The sequence below is a fragment of the Brassica oleracea genome, chromosome C4 (genome assembly GCF_000695525.1).
Source record: "Brassica oleracea var. oleracea cultivar TO1000 chromosome C4, BOL, whole genome shotgun sequence".
NCBI lineage: Eukaryota > Viridiplantae > Streptophyta > Magnoliopsida > Brassicales > Brassicaceae > Brassica > Brassica oleracea.
In genome coordinates, this window is record NC_027751.1 from 53,066,467 (window position 1) to 53,081,725 (window position 15,259).

General features: G+C 38.0%; 5 protein-coding genes and 1 long non-coding RNA gene across 9 annotated transcripts; 3 read left to right on the top strand and 3 right to left on the bottom strand.

Annotated features, from left to right (window-relative positions):
- The first annotated feature begins 801 nt into the window (after window positions 1-801).
- LOC106337428 (cell division protein FtsY homolog, chloroplastic-like) lies at window positions 802-3,246 on the top strand. Its single transcript, XM_013776532.1, has 11 exons — window positions 802-1,130; window positions 1,206-1,310; window positions 1,605-1,678; window positions 1,789-1,847; window positions 1,939-1,976; window positions 2,065-2,188; window positions 2,272-2,340; window positions 2,439-2,521; window positions 2,605-2,673; window positions 2,761-2,823; window positions 2,905-3,246. Exons 1-11 carry the CDS (start codon window positions 822-824, stop codon window positions 3,016-3,018), a joined length of 1,107 nt encoding a protein of 368 aa, XP_013631986.1. The 5' UTR covers window positions 802-821; the 3' UTR covers window positions 3,019-3,246.
- Window positions 3,247-3,494: 248 nt separating this feature from the next.
- On the top strand, window positions 3,495-5,286 carry LOC106340208 (phosphomannomutase-like). The gene is made up of 10 exons (XM_013779086.1): window positions 3,495-3,679; window positions 3,768-3,834; window positions 4,013-4,089; window positions 4,184-4,219; window positions 4,320-4,375; window positions 4,466-4,565; window positions 4,633-4,728; window positions 4,819-4,908; window positions 4,983-5,034; window positions 5,119-5,286. Exons 1-10 carry the CDS (start codon window positions 3,566-3,568, stop codon window positions 5,169-5,171), a joined length of 741 nt encoding a protein of 246 aa, XP_013634540.1. The 5' UTR covers window positions 3,495-3,565; the 3' UTR covers window positions 5,172-5,286.
- A 53-nt stretch (window positions 5,287-5,339) lies between these two features.
- On the bottom strand, window positions 5,340-6,951 carry LOC106342112 (LIM domain-containing protein PLIM2a-like). Its single transcript, XM_013780950.1, has 3 exons — window positions 6,531-6,951; window positions 6,315-6,443; window positions 5,340-5,867 (listed from the first exon to the last, which is right to left on the bottom strand). Exons 1-3 carry the CDS (start codon window positions 6,663-6,665, stop codon window positions 5,451-5,453), a joined length of 681 nt encoding a protein of 226 aa, XP_013636404.1. The 5' UTR covers window positions 6,666-6,951; the 3' UTR covers window positions 5,340-5,450.
- An 82-nt stretch (window positions 6,952-7,033) lies between these two features.
- Window positions 7,034-9,925, top strand: LOC106342110 (DEAD-box ATP-dependent RNA helicase 6). 4 transcript variants are annotated; one of them, XM_013780947.1, is made up of 11 exons: window positions 7,040-7,163; window positions 7,264-7,592; window positions 7,696-7,759; window positions 7,822-8,056; window positions 8,139-8,377; window positions 8,453-8,704; window positions 8,785-8,965; window positions 9,051-9,139; window positions 9,222-9,295; window positions 9,372-9,478; window positions 9,590-9,925. In XM_013780947.1, the coding sequence occupies exons 2-10, from the start codon at window positions 7,285-7,287 to the stop codon at window positions 9,448-9,450; spliced, it is 1,521 nt and encodes a 506-aa protein (XP_013636401.1). In that variant the 5' UTR covers window positions 7,040-7,163; window positions 7,264-7,284; the 3' UTR covers window positions 9,451-9,478; window positions 9,590-9,925. The 4 variants fall into 4 exon arrangements, with proteins under 4 accessions (XP_013636400.1, XP_013636403.1, XP_013636402.1 ...); XM_013780946.1 differs by having other exon boundaries at window positions 7,034-7,592; XM_013780949.1 differs by having other exon boundaries at window positions 7,034-7,592; window positions 7,699-7,759.
- An 83-nt stretch (window positions 9,926-10,008) lies between these two features.
- On the bottom strand, window positions 10,009-11,649 carry LOC106342113 (remorin). Its single transcript, XM_013780951.1, has 4 exons — window positions 11,392-11,649; window positions 10,674-10,727; window positions 10,512-10,599; window positions 10,009-10,419 (listed from the first exon to the last, which is right to left on the bottom strand). Exons 1-4 carry the CDS (start codon window positions 11,558-11,560, stop codon window positions 10,143-10,145), a joined length of 588 nt encoding a protein of 195 aa, XP_013636405.1. The 5' UTR covers window positions 11,561-11,649; the 3' UTR covers window positions 10,009-10,142.
- Window positions 11,650-12,482: 833 nt separating this feature from the next.
- On the bottom strand, window positions 12,483-13,259 carry LOC106340412. The gene is made up of 4 exons (XR_001269385.1): window positions 13,241-13,259; window positions 12,966-13,117; window positions 12,777-12,886; window positions 12,483-12,706 (listed from the first exon to the last, which is right to left on the bottom strand). It is a non-coding gene; the product is annotated as an uncharacterized LOC106340412 (long non-coding RNA).
- Window positions 13,260-15,259: the final 2,000 nt, after the last annotated feature.

Genomic DNA, 15,259 nt, shown 5'->3' on the forward strand with positions numbered 1-15,259 from the left:
CCGTCCTGCTTCCAACTTATTATGTCTCCAGAATAATATTTTACTGATACGAAGATTTTCCGAGAAAACTTTGTGATGAAGAAACGTCGGTCTTCAAAAACGTCGAGCTTCTGAAACGTCGTGCTTCCAAAATTGTTATGCTTCCAAAACGTCCGTCTGATCAATCTAAGACATCTTCTAACTATGGTCGAGCAACTTATTCGACTCATAGTTCACCCACGATCACTTCTTCTCCCACCTCGTACTTTAAAGCTTCTCGATCGATCCTTATCACCCGCGACTCGACCACCACAAACATACTCGACCATTCTCTTTTTTTTTTTTTTTTTTTTTTAACGGGTTTCTACATAGGCAGCTGACATAATGTGGAAACATAATTATATATATACGTCCATGTTTGAAATTTTTTTGAACTACCACGATACGGTCGAGGTCGACCACAGTTCAATGTATTGCGAGATTGTCATATATTTGTATTACTATATGACCAAATTAATATGACCGTTTGGGCTTAGCTTGCAGTGGTGAATATTCATTACAGGTTGCACAGAAACTTATCGGGGCTTGCCTCGTTATTTCATCGCAAATGGATTAGAAACACACACACTGACACACACGCACAAATCAACGACATCGTACTTGTTTACAATGTTGCCGTGTTGACTTTCTTCCGCGGAAGATAGAAGAAAATGAATCAGACTTTATGTAATGGGCTTTTATCTATTGGATCTTTGTAATGGGCCACAATATTTATAACTAAAACGCAGCGTTTTAAAAGAATCATATCTAGTCACTGCTTCCTCTGTTCACTGCAAGGCGCCATGTCATCTTCTCCTACTCACCTCTCGTTTCTAGCCGGACGTTTATCGCCGCCGTTCTCCTCCGAGCGGGTCGGACTACGGCCTCAAAGAGTAGAGTTTCGTATCCCAAAGTCCCGGTTCAGTTGCTCAGCGGGACAGAGCGGCTTCTTCTCTCGTCTTGGTAGGTTGATCAAGGAGAAGGCAAAAAGCGACGTGGAGAAGGTTTTCTCCGGATTCTCCAAGACTAGGGAGAATCTAGCAGTCATAGACGAGCTCCTCCTCTTCTGGAACCTCGCTGAAACTGACCGAGTGCTCGATGAATTGGAAGAGGTTAATTGAATCACCATTTCTCTATCATCATCATGAAGATGGAGCTTTCTTGAAGTTCAATTTTGTTGGTTGCAGGCGTTGTTGGTTTCTGACTTTGGACCGAAGATCACTGTTAGGATTGTTGAGAGGCTCAGAGATGATATAATGTCAGGGAAGCTCAAGTCAGGAACCGAGATTAAGGTCTAATTTTAAACTCTATAGGTTCGACTGGTGACCATTCTGGAAAAAATAGAAAGAGGAAGGAATAGAAAATGAACTTAAAGGAATTGCATGAATGAAAAAGAATGGTTGTTTCCTCTCAAATTTAAGTAGGAATATTTTTGTTCTTTAATTCTCTGCAAAAAAAAAGAATGGTAGGAAATGAGAAGAAAAGTTATTCTTTATGAATGGTGATATTTTTTAAGAACGTTAGGTAACTTATGTTCATGTTAAGGAGCTATAGGTGATCACATTAAACAATGTTTAATGGTGTAGGATGCTTTGAAGGGAAGTGTGTTGGAGATGCTAGCTAAGAAAAACAGCAAGACAGAGCTTCAACTGGGTTTCAGGTTCTTGTTACTGTGGTCTTCTCTTTCTGCTCTATAGTTTCATCTGCTCTGTTAAAGTGGAAGACTTTGGTTTAAAGTTTGATTTATTATTATATGGTATGGTGTATAAGGAAACCAGCTGTTGTAATGATCGTTGGAGTGAATGGAGGTGGGAAGACTACATCTCTTGGTAAGTAAATATAACATCGAGTGACTTGGCTTGTCTTGGGTTTAGCAAGAGAAAGATGTGATGTGTAAGAGTGGTTTTTGTTTTTCTTCAGGGAAATTGGCTCATAGATTGAAGAATGAAGGGACTAAGGTACAGCGTTGATCAAATAAGATATGAGAATAGGTAGAATTTGGGTATCAGTATGTTCATCAGCAATCCTGAGATGAATTTGTTATAGGTATTAATGGCAGCAGGTGATACATTTAGAGCAGCTGCAAGTGACCAGTTAGAGATATGGGCTGAGAGGACTGGGTGTGACATTGTTGTTGCTGAAGGAGAGGAGAAAGCTAAAGCTGCAACAGGTAAAAAAAAGAAAAATGCACAACTGTTTGGCTTGCTAGTATCAGTGTTGAGCTCACTATCACAACATTTTGTTCCTAACTAGTTCTCACAAAGGCTGTGAAAAGAGGGAAGGAGGAAGGTTATGATATCGTACTATGTGATACATCTGGACGTGAGTATTAACAAGAGCTTGCTAGTTGATTTTTAGAACACACTGATCTGATGCATTAGTTCAGGGATCTGAGGTATTTTTAATTCTCTTTGTTTAAGGTCTTCATACTAATTTCAGCTTGATGGAGGAGTTAATTGCGTGCAAAAAAGCAGTGGGAAAGGTTGTCTCTGGTGCACCCAATGTGAGTGACCTTTATGCTTATTCCATATTGCGCTACTGCAAGTCTCTGTTAAGCTAAAAATTGATTATGTACGGCATTGTCAGGAGATCCTACTTGTCCTTGATGGAAACACCGGTCTGAACATGCTTCCACAAGCAAGAGAATTCAACGAGGTATTATCATATGGAATCATCTCACACTAGTGCTTCTGGCTCTACCAAGCAAAATCTTGATGTTTCTTGCTCACATTTTTTTGTCAGATTGTTGGCATAACCGGTTTGATATTGACGAAGCTGGATGGCTCTGCTAGAGGAGGCTGTGTGGTAAAATCCCATAACTCAAACTCAAGCTCTTATTTTGCATTTGTCATGCTCATGGTAACTGGTTTTTGGCATCCCTTGCAGGTCAGTGTGGTTGAGGAATTGGGGATTCCTGTAAAGTTTATAGGTGTAGGAGAAGCTGTAGAAGATCTCCAACCATTTGATGCTGAGGCCTTTGTTAACGCTATATTCTCCTGAGGCTTTAAACCTAGTTTTTTTCCAGCAGGCAGCCAAGAGACACCTCGTCGGCCATGAAAATAGAGCCATTCCTTCGAAATTCTTGGCGATCTTATGTGGTCAAGCTTCAACAATTGTTGCCAGTTTTGTTTTTTTTTAACGATGTGATGGATGCTCGTTGGTGCATGAGAGTGATCACTTGCACAAGAACATAACAGAGTCAGAGAAATTGCTTGTGTCACACTACTATTCTGTACATTGTTATTGTTGTATTGGTTATGAAAGAAAGAGCAAGTTGAACGGATCATGAACTGGATGTGAAACGGCGTCGTGCTACTTCCCCGAGGTGAATAGGCCCACTATATAATAATAGTCGCCAGTCAAAGTCTATAAAATAATGTTTTTAGTTTGTCATGATTGTTTTATCGACCAATCACAAATCTCTAGGACAAAAAGTGAGGACCATAAGCGACACTCTTACGTTCGTTGAGATTATTAGACCGGTCTAATTGATATTCACATCTTCCCATTTTGAAAACTCTTCATCCTTGCACAATATTATTATTCAATGGCGGCCAAGAAGCCAGGAGTGATCGTTTTGTTCGACGTGGACGATACTCTTACAGCTCCAAGGAAGGAAGCTACTCAAGAAATGCTCGATTTTATCCAAAAATTACGCAAGGTATGTGGTCTGATTGATCCATCTTTTACTTCAAGATGAGCTGTGTACAGTATAGTGTTGGATGAAATGTGTTATATGAGAGTTTCAGGTTGTCACTATTGGACTCGTCGGTGGATCTGATCTAAACAAGATATCTGAGCAACTTGGCAAAACAGGTTCAACTCTTTTGCACTGTTCTCTGTTATAACTCGAGACTATAGAGACTTTCTCTCGACATAGTAGCTGATCATTAGCTTTGCTGGTTTCAAGTTCCGTAAGCTCCAAGTCTTAGGGAATTTAATTAGGATCTTCCTCTACCTTAATGAGTCTCACCTTTAATTTTTATTTTTGCAGTCACTAACGACTTTGATTATTGTTTCACTGAGAATGGTCTTGTTGCACATAAAGATGGTAAATCCATTGGAATCCAGGTTCATATGAAAACAGTGGCCTTATACTTTATCAACACTGTTGCTTGATCGTTTCTTTTTTGATCCTTAAATAGTTTATATATATTTTTCTCAGAGCATGAAGCTGTTCCTTGGAGAGGATACGCTCAAGGTAAGGTCCCCCATGTGTAGTATAGATAGCAAGAGTTGCTTTAATGTTTCTTTAGTGGTGAAGCTTATGCAAGAACATGTTGTTACCTTTGATGATGCAGGAGTTAATCAATTTCACGCTGCACTACATTGCAGACTTGGATATTCCAATCAAGAGGTAGGTACCTCTAGTCTCTAGACTTTAAAGATTTCTTCAAGTTATTAAAAAAAATAAAAAAAATTCCCTTGTTGAAATTTGTAAACACAGGGGAACATTTATAGAGTTCCGAAATGGAATGATCAATGTGTCACCTATTGGTCGCAACTGCAGCCAGGAAGAAAGAGACGAGTTTGAGAGATATGATAAGGTATAAAGAAACTATATAGCTTTTCATGTTTCTTATAGAAATGTTATAACATTATTGCCTTGAAAAGGTTCATAACATTCGACCAAAGATGGTGGATGAACTTCGTGTGCGGTTTGCCCATCTTAACCTTACTTTCTCTATTGGAGGACAGATTAGTTTCGACGTGAGTGTAGGAATCAAAATGAGAAAAATATAAAACAATCTTGTATCCAATATTTGTGTTGCTAAGTGTAGTTCCATTGGTATGACTCAGGTCTTCCCTAAAGGTTGGGACAAGACTTACTGCTTGCAATACCTTGAGGACTTCAACGAAATCCATTTCTTCGGTGACAAAACCTATGAGGTAGAGTAACATTTTGTATGACTATGACTATCCATTGAGCTTTATGCGTAAACAACCAACTTTTACTTCTTCAGGGTGGAAATGATTATGAAATATATGAATCACCAAAAACAATTGGCCATTCAGGTCAGTTAGTTGGTTAATATCTTTGTATGTGTTTGTGTTAGTGACAGATTCATGGCAAGTCAGATTGTTTCTTTTGTGTTGCAGTAACGAGTCCAGAAGACACAATGGCACAATGCAAGGCTCTGTTCTTGTCTTGAAACACTACCAATCTCCATTTGATTACTTGCATTACAAGCAATGGATAGAAGAACTATGTTTGCATACTGATACCACATGTTTTGAATCTTGATTCATAATTAAAATAAATTATATTCTTTGTTTACAACAGATTCTCTCCATAAAAAAATCTTTTAAATTTACAAGAATTTACAAAAAGAAACAGCAAAAAATTTGTATACAAATATATTCATTTTAAACATAAAGTATATATATAAACATCAAACTTGACAACTGATAAGAGTGTTCCTCCACCACATTCAAGACTCAGGCTCTCGTCCTGCATCAGCAGCTTCAGGGACTGCTTCTTCCTCTCCTCCTGCTTCTCCTTCCGGAATGGCAGCGTTATCTTCAGGTTTGTGATCATCAGAAGGCGGAGTAGAGGCACCAGAAGAAGCGGTTCGACGGTGGTTAGCAGCGGCTTGATGGACGTGATTGTAACTTCCTTTCTCGAGAAAGAGCTGGTTGAAATGGACTTTACAGTAGAGGACACCGTTGAGAGAGGCGTAAGAAGAGTGAGTCAAAGGACAACCACTGTGTGCGCACTTGAAGCAAGTCTTGTGGTAACATTCACCTTCCATGTTAACTTTCTCAAGTGGGTAAACGGTTTTGTGACAACTCGCACATTTGTCTTGTGTTCCACTGAAGAATGAAGATAACTTGCTCGGAGCTCGAGTCTTGGAGATTCGATTGAGTATGAAAGAAACCAATGTTCGAAAAATCAGTATGCGGTAACTAGACGCTTTGTAGACGACTAGAGAGTAGATGAATTATTCGGGGCCTAGCTAGCCAAAGAGCCGCTAACAACTATTGCTTTTTTAAAATATATTTTACAATTATATTAGATATTTTAATTTTTTGTTTAATTATAAAATTGTTTTGATGAATTATAAAAATTAGATATAAAAGATGATATTAGAATATTTTTTTGGATTCGTACTAACCTTGTTGCTTGATTTAGATTGATTTAAATTGTTTTAAACTAATTTTGATCAATTTTCGATTTAGAACAATTTATATAGTATTAATTGGATTTTTTTTTAAGACGTTTAGACTATCACTGACTAGACCGATTTTTGAAACACTAGAAACATATAAATAAAAGAATCATAAATGTTCATTACCATTTGATCACTCGACTTCTCTGTCTTTCCTGTCTGGAAGTTCTTGCTGAAATTGCCGGATTCTTTGAAAAGCTGCTCGAAGTGAGTCTTGCAGTAAAGAACTCCATCCATGGACGAGTAAGTACTCATCTGTTGAAGGAAAGAATTCAATCTTTATTCATAAACCATTGTAGAAACATAGCAACATGGATAGGAATAAGAAGAAGAAGAAGTAACCTGGAGAGTGCCATTGCAATGACTGCATCGGAAACATGATTTGTGATAAGTGTTACCCTCTAACGTCAACAAATCCATGACGTAGACGGTTTTGTCACACGCCTTGCATTTATCCAACGTTCCTGTAAACGACATTGTTCTATCTTCTTCTTGAAAAGTTTGTTCTCTAAGTTGGACTAAACATTCTTGATTTATGAGCTTGTTGTTTGTTTATCTCTTATTTATCAAAGATTCTTGATATAGGCTCGTGTGTTTATTTTGGCTCCAGCGGTTGAGATTCGAACGAGGAGAACCCATTAAGCCATCATCGAAATCTAATTCTAGTATTGTTTATTTTAGTTTCCGAGCAAATGAAGGGGTTCCCACGTTTTTCAGAGCTCTATTTTTAATTAGAGGTGAGAAATGACAATTATTAAAACTATGGGTTTTTTCAGAATTATTATATATTTAAGGGGGCTATTTAAAAAAGAAATGATGTGGATAAGAGTGAGTGAAGAAGAACTGTGTTAAAAAAAAAGGGGAAAACAAAAAAAATCGAAAGACGCCCTAACAAACGACGCCGGCGATCTCTTTCTTTCACTTTCTCAGCAAACTTTCCCGAGAAAATTAATCAACATTGTGATCTCGATCTTCGCTCCTGATTCTTGTTTTTAGCCTTGTGAGATTGCGATTTTTGAGCTGCGAAGAATTTATTTCGTAGATTAGGGTTTTCTCTTGTTCTGTGTAGTTTCGAGATCGAAGAAGAGAGATTGCGATGGATAACAATAGCAGCAGAGGAAGATTCCCACCGGGGATTGGAGCTCCGGATCCTAATTTCCAGTCACGGAACCCGAATCCGAACCCGAACCCGCCGCCTCAGCAGTTCCTTCACTCACGGACTCCGTTTCCTCAACAGTATGCACAGTCTCGGACTCCGTTACCCGACGCTCAGCAGTACGTTCAGAGAGGCTACACACAACCTCAGCAGATCCAACAACAGCAGCAGTGGTCTACACGCGCTCAGCTTCCTGGTGATTCTAGTTATGTAGAAGAAGTCGAGAAGACGGTTCAATCCGAAGCTAAGTAAGTTCTCGTTGATGACGTGGCGAAGTAAAGTTTTGTGCTTTATATGATTTCGGAGTGTTAAAGTTCGTTTCTTTTTGATTGTGTGTGTGTGTGTGTTTAGTAGTAACCAGGACTGGAAGGCAACGTTGAAGCTCCCACCTCGAGATAACCGTTACCAGACTGAGGTATAAGTTTCCTTGAGTTATATGCTTTGAACATGCTTTTTAATGTTGTAATGTTTCTGTAGGATGTGACGGCTACTAAAGGAAATGAGTTTGAGGATTACTTTCTGAAGAGAGATCTGCTAAGAGGGATATACGAAAAGGGTTTTGAGAAGCCGTCTCCTATCCAGGAAGAAAGCATTCCCATTGCTTTGACTGGAAGTGATATTCTCGCTAGAGCCAAAAACGGGACTGGCAAGACTGGTGCCTTCTGCATCCCTACCCTTGAGAAGATTGACCCTGAGAACAATGTCATTCAAGGTTTTGTTATTCTCTGTGTTTGTTGCTGTATTTTCTTTAGTTTGTGTACACCTTGTTTGATTTGATTGGTTTCTTGATGCAGCTGTAATTCTAGTCCCAACCCGAGAGCTGGCCCTTCAGACATCACAGGTTTGCAAGGAGCTTTCAAAGTACTTGAAAATTGAGGTTATGGTCACCACTGGCGGTACCAGCCTGAGGGATGATATCATGCGTTTATATCAACCTGTCCATTTGCTCGTTGGAACTCCTGGAAGGATTTTGGATCTTACCAAAAAGGGTGTGTGCGTTTTGAAAGACTGTGCCATGCTTGTAATGGATGAGGTGAGTTCCTGTTATCTTCTTCTTATGCTAGATATTTTGGAGATTGTTGAGACTGACAAATATCTTTTTTTCCAGGCCGACAAGCTTCTGTCGGCAGAGTTTCAACCTTCTATAGATGAGTTGATACAGTTCTTGCCGCAAAACCGTCAGATTCTGATGTTTTCAGCTACGTTTCCCGTCACTGTGAAGTACTTCAAGGACCGATATCTCAGGAAGCCTTACATTATCAATCTCATGGATCAGCTGACACTAATGGGTGTCACACAGTACTATGCTTTTGTTGAAGAGAGGCAGAAGGTGCACTGCCTTAACACGCTTTTCTCTAAGGTTAGATTTCTCTGACAGCCCTAAAATTCTCGAGACACTCATTGTCATGGATTGTTTATAAGTATAGTTTTCAACTGCAGCTGCAAATAAACCAGTCCATTATCTTTTGCAACTCCGTCAACCGTGTGGAGCTGCTAGCCAAGAAAATCACAGAGCTTGGTTACTCATGCTTCTATATCCATGCGAAGATGGCTCAAGACCACCGTAACAGGGTTTTCCATGATTTCCGTAATGGTGCTTGCAGAAACCTTGTTTGCACTGGTGCGAGCAAAGATAATGTCTTTTAAGTTTCATGTTTAGGAAGCGATGATGATGATAAGACTAAAATGGGACATGTCTGTTGCAGATTTGTTTACACGTGGGATTGACATTCAAGCTGTGAATGTGGTCATTAATTTTGATTTCCCGAGGACCTCTGAGTCGTATCTACACAGGGTATGGTTCTTGATTTATCATCTTGAGCACATTCTTTTCCTTCAAAATTGTTAATGAGGGTTTGTTTTGTTACACTGCCCAGGTAGGTAGATCAGGAAGATATGGACACCTTGGGTTGGCTGTGAATTTGGTAACATATGAGGACCGCTTCAAAATGTTCGTCTTTCTTCCTCTGCTTTTGTTTACTTGTTTTAAGCCTTTTTTTTACTTATGCATATGGTTTTCACAACAGGTACCAAACTGAGCAAGAACTTGGAACCGAAATCAAGCCAATTCCCTCACTTATCGACAAGGCAATCTACTGTCAGTAACTTCAACTAGGTTCACATTCTCCAGCCGGTGAGACCAATTCCTCTCTTGGCATTGTAATTAAAGCCGCATTGCACATATACTAGATTCCAAATGATTAGGTTGCCATTGTATAAGTGTTTAAGGAGGCAAATCATTCAGTTTTGGCAGTTACAAGCTCGTTCCAGAGATGAAGGCAGCACTCACTACTCAGATCACTGTACTGAGGCAAGAAGAAGGCAGTATTGGATAATAGCGGTTGGTTATATCTGAACCTCTCAGCAAGAGGACTCTGGTGGTTTGGTTTTGCTTTGAAGAATTCTTCTACATGATGTGAATCTTTAAGTGACCTTCTCTCAACTTTCTATTTCAGATTCTAAGAAACCTTTTTTACACTTTGAGATTTGGGTGTTTGATGACTTTTCTTTGGTCTCTTTTGTTTTAAGACATGAAGCCTAATTTCCTAGTAGTAAGATCAAACCGAAGAAGACAACAATTTTTCTATCACTTTCTTATTGCGCTTCTAGATTCTCCTGTCTTTGTCTGATGTACGATGAGTTTACCTAGAACCTAGAAATGTGTGAGCCAATCCAAGTGAAACTGATCTTCTTTTAAACACAAAGTCACCAATATATAAACATGACAACGAACAAAGAAAAAGTAACCGAATCACACAAAAAGTGAAATAGATGAATACAATGGGCTGAGAAACAGCTTAGAAACATCCACAAGTTGCCTTGGGAACCATACCAGTGGCTCTGTACTTGGCAGCCATTTCTTCAGCTTTAAGAAGCTCCTCTCCTCTTTTAGCTTCAACCATTGCTCTCTTCTCTTCTGCTTGCTTGTGGATCGCAGCCACTTTGTTCTTCATTTTCTCACCATACTCTGCCTTCTTCTTCTCTAATTTTTCTTCAATCTTCCTTAGCCGGGCTTCAATGGCTGCTTTCTGGCTGTTCTCCCAAGCGAGCACATCAGATACCTTCTTTTGTGCCCTGTTCATTTTCATCATTAGCTGATGATTATCTGGCAAAAAATGGTAACGTTTATGGGTAAGAAGATCAATTTTTTTTTTAATAAAGTTTACTTGTTCTCTGCCTTTGTCTTCTCACTCTCTTCCCATGCTTTGATGAATGATGTCTTCTTCTCCTTTTCCAAGTCCGCAAGTTTCACATCTAACCAAGATACACATCGCATTTAAGTACCCAAAAAGTAACCAACATAAAGAAAACAATGTGATATAGCTTACCTCTATCGATCGAACCAGATGAACTTTTCTTTGGTGTAGGCTCCTCAATGGGTTCTGCAACAAGCTCACTTATTAGTACTACACATTATTAACGTATAAATACCGCTTCAATTAGGAAGGCAAAGCAAATCTAATCTAAGATATATTGTCATCGACTATAGCTCATATTGCAAATTACTTTTGTTTTAGAAGTTTATGGAGGTTCACAGAAGAACACAAAGCACCAACAACATTAGGGTTCAAGACATTACATGGGTCTTGGTGACATAGAGGATCTGACCTTTGGGCCACTCAACTATTGTCAAGATATTAGCAACTTTTGTTTGTTTTAAAAAGGGTTGGTGCTTTAATGGTTAGTATTTTTCAAGAGTTGGGCAACTTTAAAGGAACTAATCATGTATGAGACAAATTAAGAAAGCAAACCACTGAATCTACAAGGCAGACTATTTTATTACAAGTAATATTCTAATTTACTAATGATTTATCCTCCTTTCAAAAACCTCTGGTTCTCTTGGGTTAAATGAAGTTCTAATAGCAATATGAAATTTTATGAGATGGGAATCTCGTGGCTAATTTGTGATATGCTGGATACAGATCGTTAAATCTATATACACATAATTCATCAAAAACATAAATCAATCCTCATAGGTAGAAGATTTTTACTAATATTATAAAAACACACACGTTTGACGTGTGTAACGTAACTAGAGAAGCTTACTTTCAACAACGGCAAGAGCTTTGGACTCGACGGGAGGTGGTGGATCATGAACTTTCTCCTCCGCAACCTCTTTAGAAGCTTCCACCGGAGCAGGAGCTGGTTCATTCTCCGGAGCTGAAACCGCCGGAGATTCTACGTCAACCTTAGTCGTCTTTTGCTCCTCCGCCATTGCCGCCCAGCCAAAGAAGAACAAATGGTTTATTTTTCTTCTTCTTCTTCCACAGACAAGAAAATAAAACAAAACACAATTAATGTTGGATAAAATCGGAGAAAGAGGTTTTTATATGCTCCGTTAGCTTATACCGGTAGAGCGTACTCCCCGCGTTTAATATGTGTGAGACCGTTGTTTTCCTTTACCGTTGATTCTGGTACCATGTGATCCTACGGCTGTAAAGCTTGCTTACGCATTGGATGCGTTCCATTCCATGTGATTAAAACACCTCGCTGCCGACAGGTAAAGTAGTTCAATTATGCCACACGTAACTCACTAAGTCATTGTTTTTGCTAAATAGAGTTAATCAAATTAAAAGTTGAAATAAAAACCCATGATTACACTAAACCTATCTAATCTAATTTACCAATGATTTTTAGGAGAAAAATAATAACATGAATCTGGGAGTGAACTCCTAGATAGATTGATTCAAATATCTAGATAGAATGTAAAATACTTTCATAAATATTTTTGGTTTAATGAAAAGTAATCTCTGGTGGACCAAAAGGTGACGTGTAGCTTCACCAAGTGGACACGTTGGAGACAGATGCAAGGGATATTATGCACGGTTAAGTAGCGAGTGGGACAGAAGAAAATTAAACCGGATTAGGCATGTTGTGTATGGGCCCCCCTTATTTATGACTTTGTTCGTTTGAGTTTAGACTTATAGAGTAAGTAAAAAGGCCTTACCAATAGAGTTTTTACTTGTAGACCTTCTGGCTGAGACTTCATGTTTTGTAATTGTGTTAGGCTTTTGTACATCCTAAGAGCCTCCGCAATAGTGATACTTATCGTGGAGTACTTAGAATTAAATTAGTATTATTATTATTATTAGGGATTGGCCCGCTTTACGGACGGGTTAGTAACCGAACGAAGTATATAAAATATAATAAATTTTATTGAATATTTCAAAGTGTTTAGTTTACTTTAAATTGTTAGTAATTTTTATTTCTTTAAATTATAATACAAATATTATAACTATGTCTTTAAATTAAAAGTTCCATTAAATGTTCTGACCAGCAATGCCTATTGGTTCATCCAGTGTCTGGACATGATTGTTTCCATCGGCTGGAATAGTTAGCCCACAAATCTTATCTGCCCATCCTACACATCAAACCAAAACTTACCAACAAAAGCATGAAAATTTGATAGTATTCTCAAGATTTTGGTATACCAGCATAATAGCGAAAGAATCTGGCGAGCATTGGAATCTCTGCTGTTTTGGCTTGTTCATAAGTCTTCCCATCGTCCCATGTCTCTATAGCTGCAAGCTTTTCGCTGTTCCTGAAAACCAAACAAAGATCAGTCCATATCACATTGAATTTCATATTAATTTCAAGACCCAAGAACATTATATATATACATAAGCAATTATCTTTTGCCATGGTCCTTCATCAATGGCCTTCCTTGCAGGCTTGTGGCTTTCACCGCCCGGTCTATATCTTCAGCATCGACTTTCAGCTATGTTCGCAATAACTCCCCCTATGCGTGGATCAAGAGTAGGCAACGTCTTACCTAAATCACCAATTCAAAAACCAAACATTAGTTCTCATGGAACTTGAATCTCAAGTCAAACTTTTTCTTTGTTATTTCTCTGATTCTGAACAAAGCCTTTTTTTAAATGAAAACTTTACTCACCAGAGCTGTGTGTAAAAAGTGAACCGGCTTATGATTTCTTCAGCTGCAGCGGAGGTTCTAAATCTCCGTACGATCTTACTTAACAGAGAAAATATGGTTATAGAGTAGAAGAAACACTAATACAAAACTTTTACACGTTATGAGGTTCATAAATAGAGTCAAAATCTTGAATGTAAGAGATGGTTCAAGAAGGAGTTCAGTTAGTCCCATCAAGAACCTGTTTGAACCATCAATTGACAGGCATGGTTATTAAAGACATACATATATGAATGATATGTACCAAAGAAAAAACCTGTTTATCAAACTCTTGTTATAGTCGATACAGAAACCCTCAAAGAGTTGTGGCATTAGAGACCATGCAACGTGAAATGAAAACAACACATACTTCTTAATTCAGAAACATAGGAAAAGCCATCCAAAAAAAGTGTGATTAGAACATAAACATGAAAAAGGTAAAAGGTGATAAGTACTTGAAAGGTCTGGCACAAAATAAAACTCTACTAATGCATTTCTGAAACACCCATTTCGATTCCGATTGACTGGTTCAAAAGCAATGTATGGATTCTCGGAAGAACTGTAGGAACAATGGAGCCATGTGGATGCGTGATATATGTTAGGTTACATAAATTGGCGACTAACAAATTTAAGGGTTTGAGAAGATTAGGTCATACCTATTTGTCGATCAGAAGCAGCTGAAGGCGAATTAGCATCCCTACTTTAGCGGGATTATGGGCTTCTCAAAACTGAATCGACTTGACCGGCGGCGACTTTGTAGAAGTAAACCGTCAGAGATCGACGATTTGGAGCGTTTTAGGACCATCATTGCGGTGGTTCAAGGATTCGGAGAAATAGTGAGCAATGGAGAGAAAGAATCAACTTAGTTTTGAGTATACTCTAAACTGGAGAAGATGAAGAACAAAAGTAAACGATCTAGATTGGACCGTGATTAATTCAGAGAAAAAACAATAATTTGCAGGGAGTGGAAGCGCCTGAGTCGATTACACGTTAAAGTCTCGAAAATAATGACCCAATGACAGAAACTTACGTGACCTGTCATATTAAAACTTTCTCATTGGTCGATTTAATTGTCCTACGTGGACACACTCTCTACTACTCATATAACCCTTTTATTATAGTATAGATTATTATTTTTTTGAATAGTTAAGGACTCTTGTGAAAAATGTGTACAATGGTGATTCCTAAGTTGGAATTCTTACGAATAAAAAATGTATTTTTTTTTTGTATAATGAAATATAATTTTTATATATTGGATGATTAAATAGAATAACTTAACATAAAATACAATAAAAAAAACATAAAAAAACAATAATTAAACATAAAAATACAACAATTAAAGATAAAAACCATAATTTTGCATAAAGATAGAAAAATTCCTGAATAAAAACATGATTAAATATAAAGATTACACATAAGAGTTTATAAGATGATTAAATATTAAAATACAACATGATTATGAATCACCACCTAATGAAGACTCACCACTCTTTCTGCTCAAGTATTTGCTCAGTATTTCAGAGCACTCTTTTCTTTCCGGACATACACACATCAATGGAGTAGTTTTCCCATCTCCAACCACATTGAACACAAATAAGTCTCCTATCTCGCATCTGTTATCGAGACAGAACTTTCTCCAGCCTCTTGTGATGTTATACTTGCCGCCAGATTCGCTAAATCGCAAACTCACATTCCATAAATTTCCCTCTTTGTTCACCAGTATCGTCTCTTGGCATTGTTTGTGCAAATGAGTAGAACTCGTAGCTCCCACAGAAAGATACTGCAAACAAATAACGTAAAGACACATAATATATTAAACCATTTATTTTACTAACTAAATTGACTCACAAGTTTGTCTTCATTTAGATTTGAAGCAGTGACCTCAGCCAAAAAACAGTAGTCAAATGAGAAAGAAGACATTGCCCCAGTTCGTCCTGAAATATAAGAAACAATTTTCCACAAAAACAAAAACATAAAAAAACAATAATTAAACATAAAAATACA

What these genes read in the sequence shown, in the direction of transcription:
- LOC106337428 (XM_013776532.1), top strand. Translation starts at nt 822, where the DNA reads ATGTCATCTTCTCCTACTCACCTCTCGTTTCTAGCCGGACGTTTATCG. An exon ending in TTGTCTCTGGTGCACCCAAT is followed by an intron (nt 2,522 to 2,604) that starts GTGAGTGACCTT and finishes CGGCATTGTCAG; the next exon opens with GAGATCCTACTTGTCCTTGA. An exon ending in AAGCAAGAGAATTCAACGAG is followed by an intron (nt 2,674 to 2,760) that starts GTATTATCATAT and finishes TTTTTTTGTCAG; the next exon opens with ATTGTTGGCATAACCGGTTT.
- LOC106340208 (XM_013779086.1), top strand. Translation starts at nt 3,566, where the DNA reads ATGGCGGCCAAGAAGCCAGGAGTGATCGTTTTGTTCGACGTGGACGAT. An exon ending in TTGGAGAGGATACGCTCAAG is followed by an intron (nt 4,220 to 4,319) that starts GTAAGGTCCCCC and finishes TTGATGATGCAG; the next exon opens with GAGTTAATCAATTTCACGCT. An exon ending in AAAAACAATTGGCCATTCAG is followed by an intron (nt 5,035 to 5,118) that starts GTCAGTTAGTTG and finishes TTTGTGTTGCAG; the next exon opens with TAACGAGTCCAGAAGACACA.
- LOC106342112 (XM_013780950.1), bottom strand. Translation starts at nt 6,665, where the DNA reads ATGTCGTTTACAGGAACGTTGGATAAATGCAAGGCGTGTGACAAAACC. An exon ending in ATTGCAATGGCACTCTCCAG is followed by an intron (nt 6,444 to 6,530) that starts GTTACTTCTTCT and finishes TTCCTTCAACAG; the next exon opens with ATGAGTACTTACTCGTCCAT. An exon ending in AGAAGTCGAGTGATCAAATG is followed by an intron (nt 5,868 to 6,314) that starts GTAATGAACATT and finishes CGAATCTCCAAG; the next exon opens with ACTCGAGCTCCGAGCAAGTT.
- LOC106342110 (XM_013780946.1), top strand. Translation starts at nt 7,285, where the DNA reads ATGGATAACAATAGCAGCAGAGGAAGATTCCCACCGGGGATTGGAGCT. An exon ending in ATAACCGTTACCAGACTGAG is followed by an intron (nt 7,760 to 7,821) that starts GTATAAGTTTCC and finishes ATGTTTCTGTAG; the next exon opens with GATGTGACGGCTACTAAAGG. An exon ending in TGAGAACAATGTCATTCAAG is followed by an intron (nt 8,057 to 8,138) that starts GTTTTGTTATTC and finishes TTCTTGATGCAG; the next exon opens with CTGTAATTCTAGTCCCAACC.
- LOC106342113 (XM_013780951.1), bottom strand. Translation starts at nt 11,560, where the DNA reads ATGGCGGAGGAGCAAAAGACGACTAAGGTTGACGTAGAATCTCCGGCG. An exon ending in AGCTCTTGCCGTTGTTGAAA is followed by an intron (nt 10,728 to 11,391) that starts GTAAGCTTCTCT and finishes AGCTTGTTGCAG; the next exon opens with AACCCATTGAGGAGCCTACA. An exon ending in ATCTGGTTCGATCGATAGAG is followed by an intron (nt 10,600 to 10,673) that starts GTAAGCTATATC and finishes TATCTTGGTTAG; the next exon opens with ATGTGAAACTTGCGGACTTG.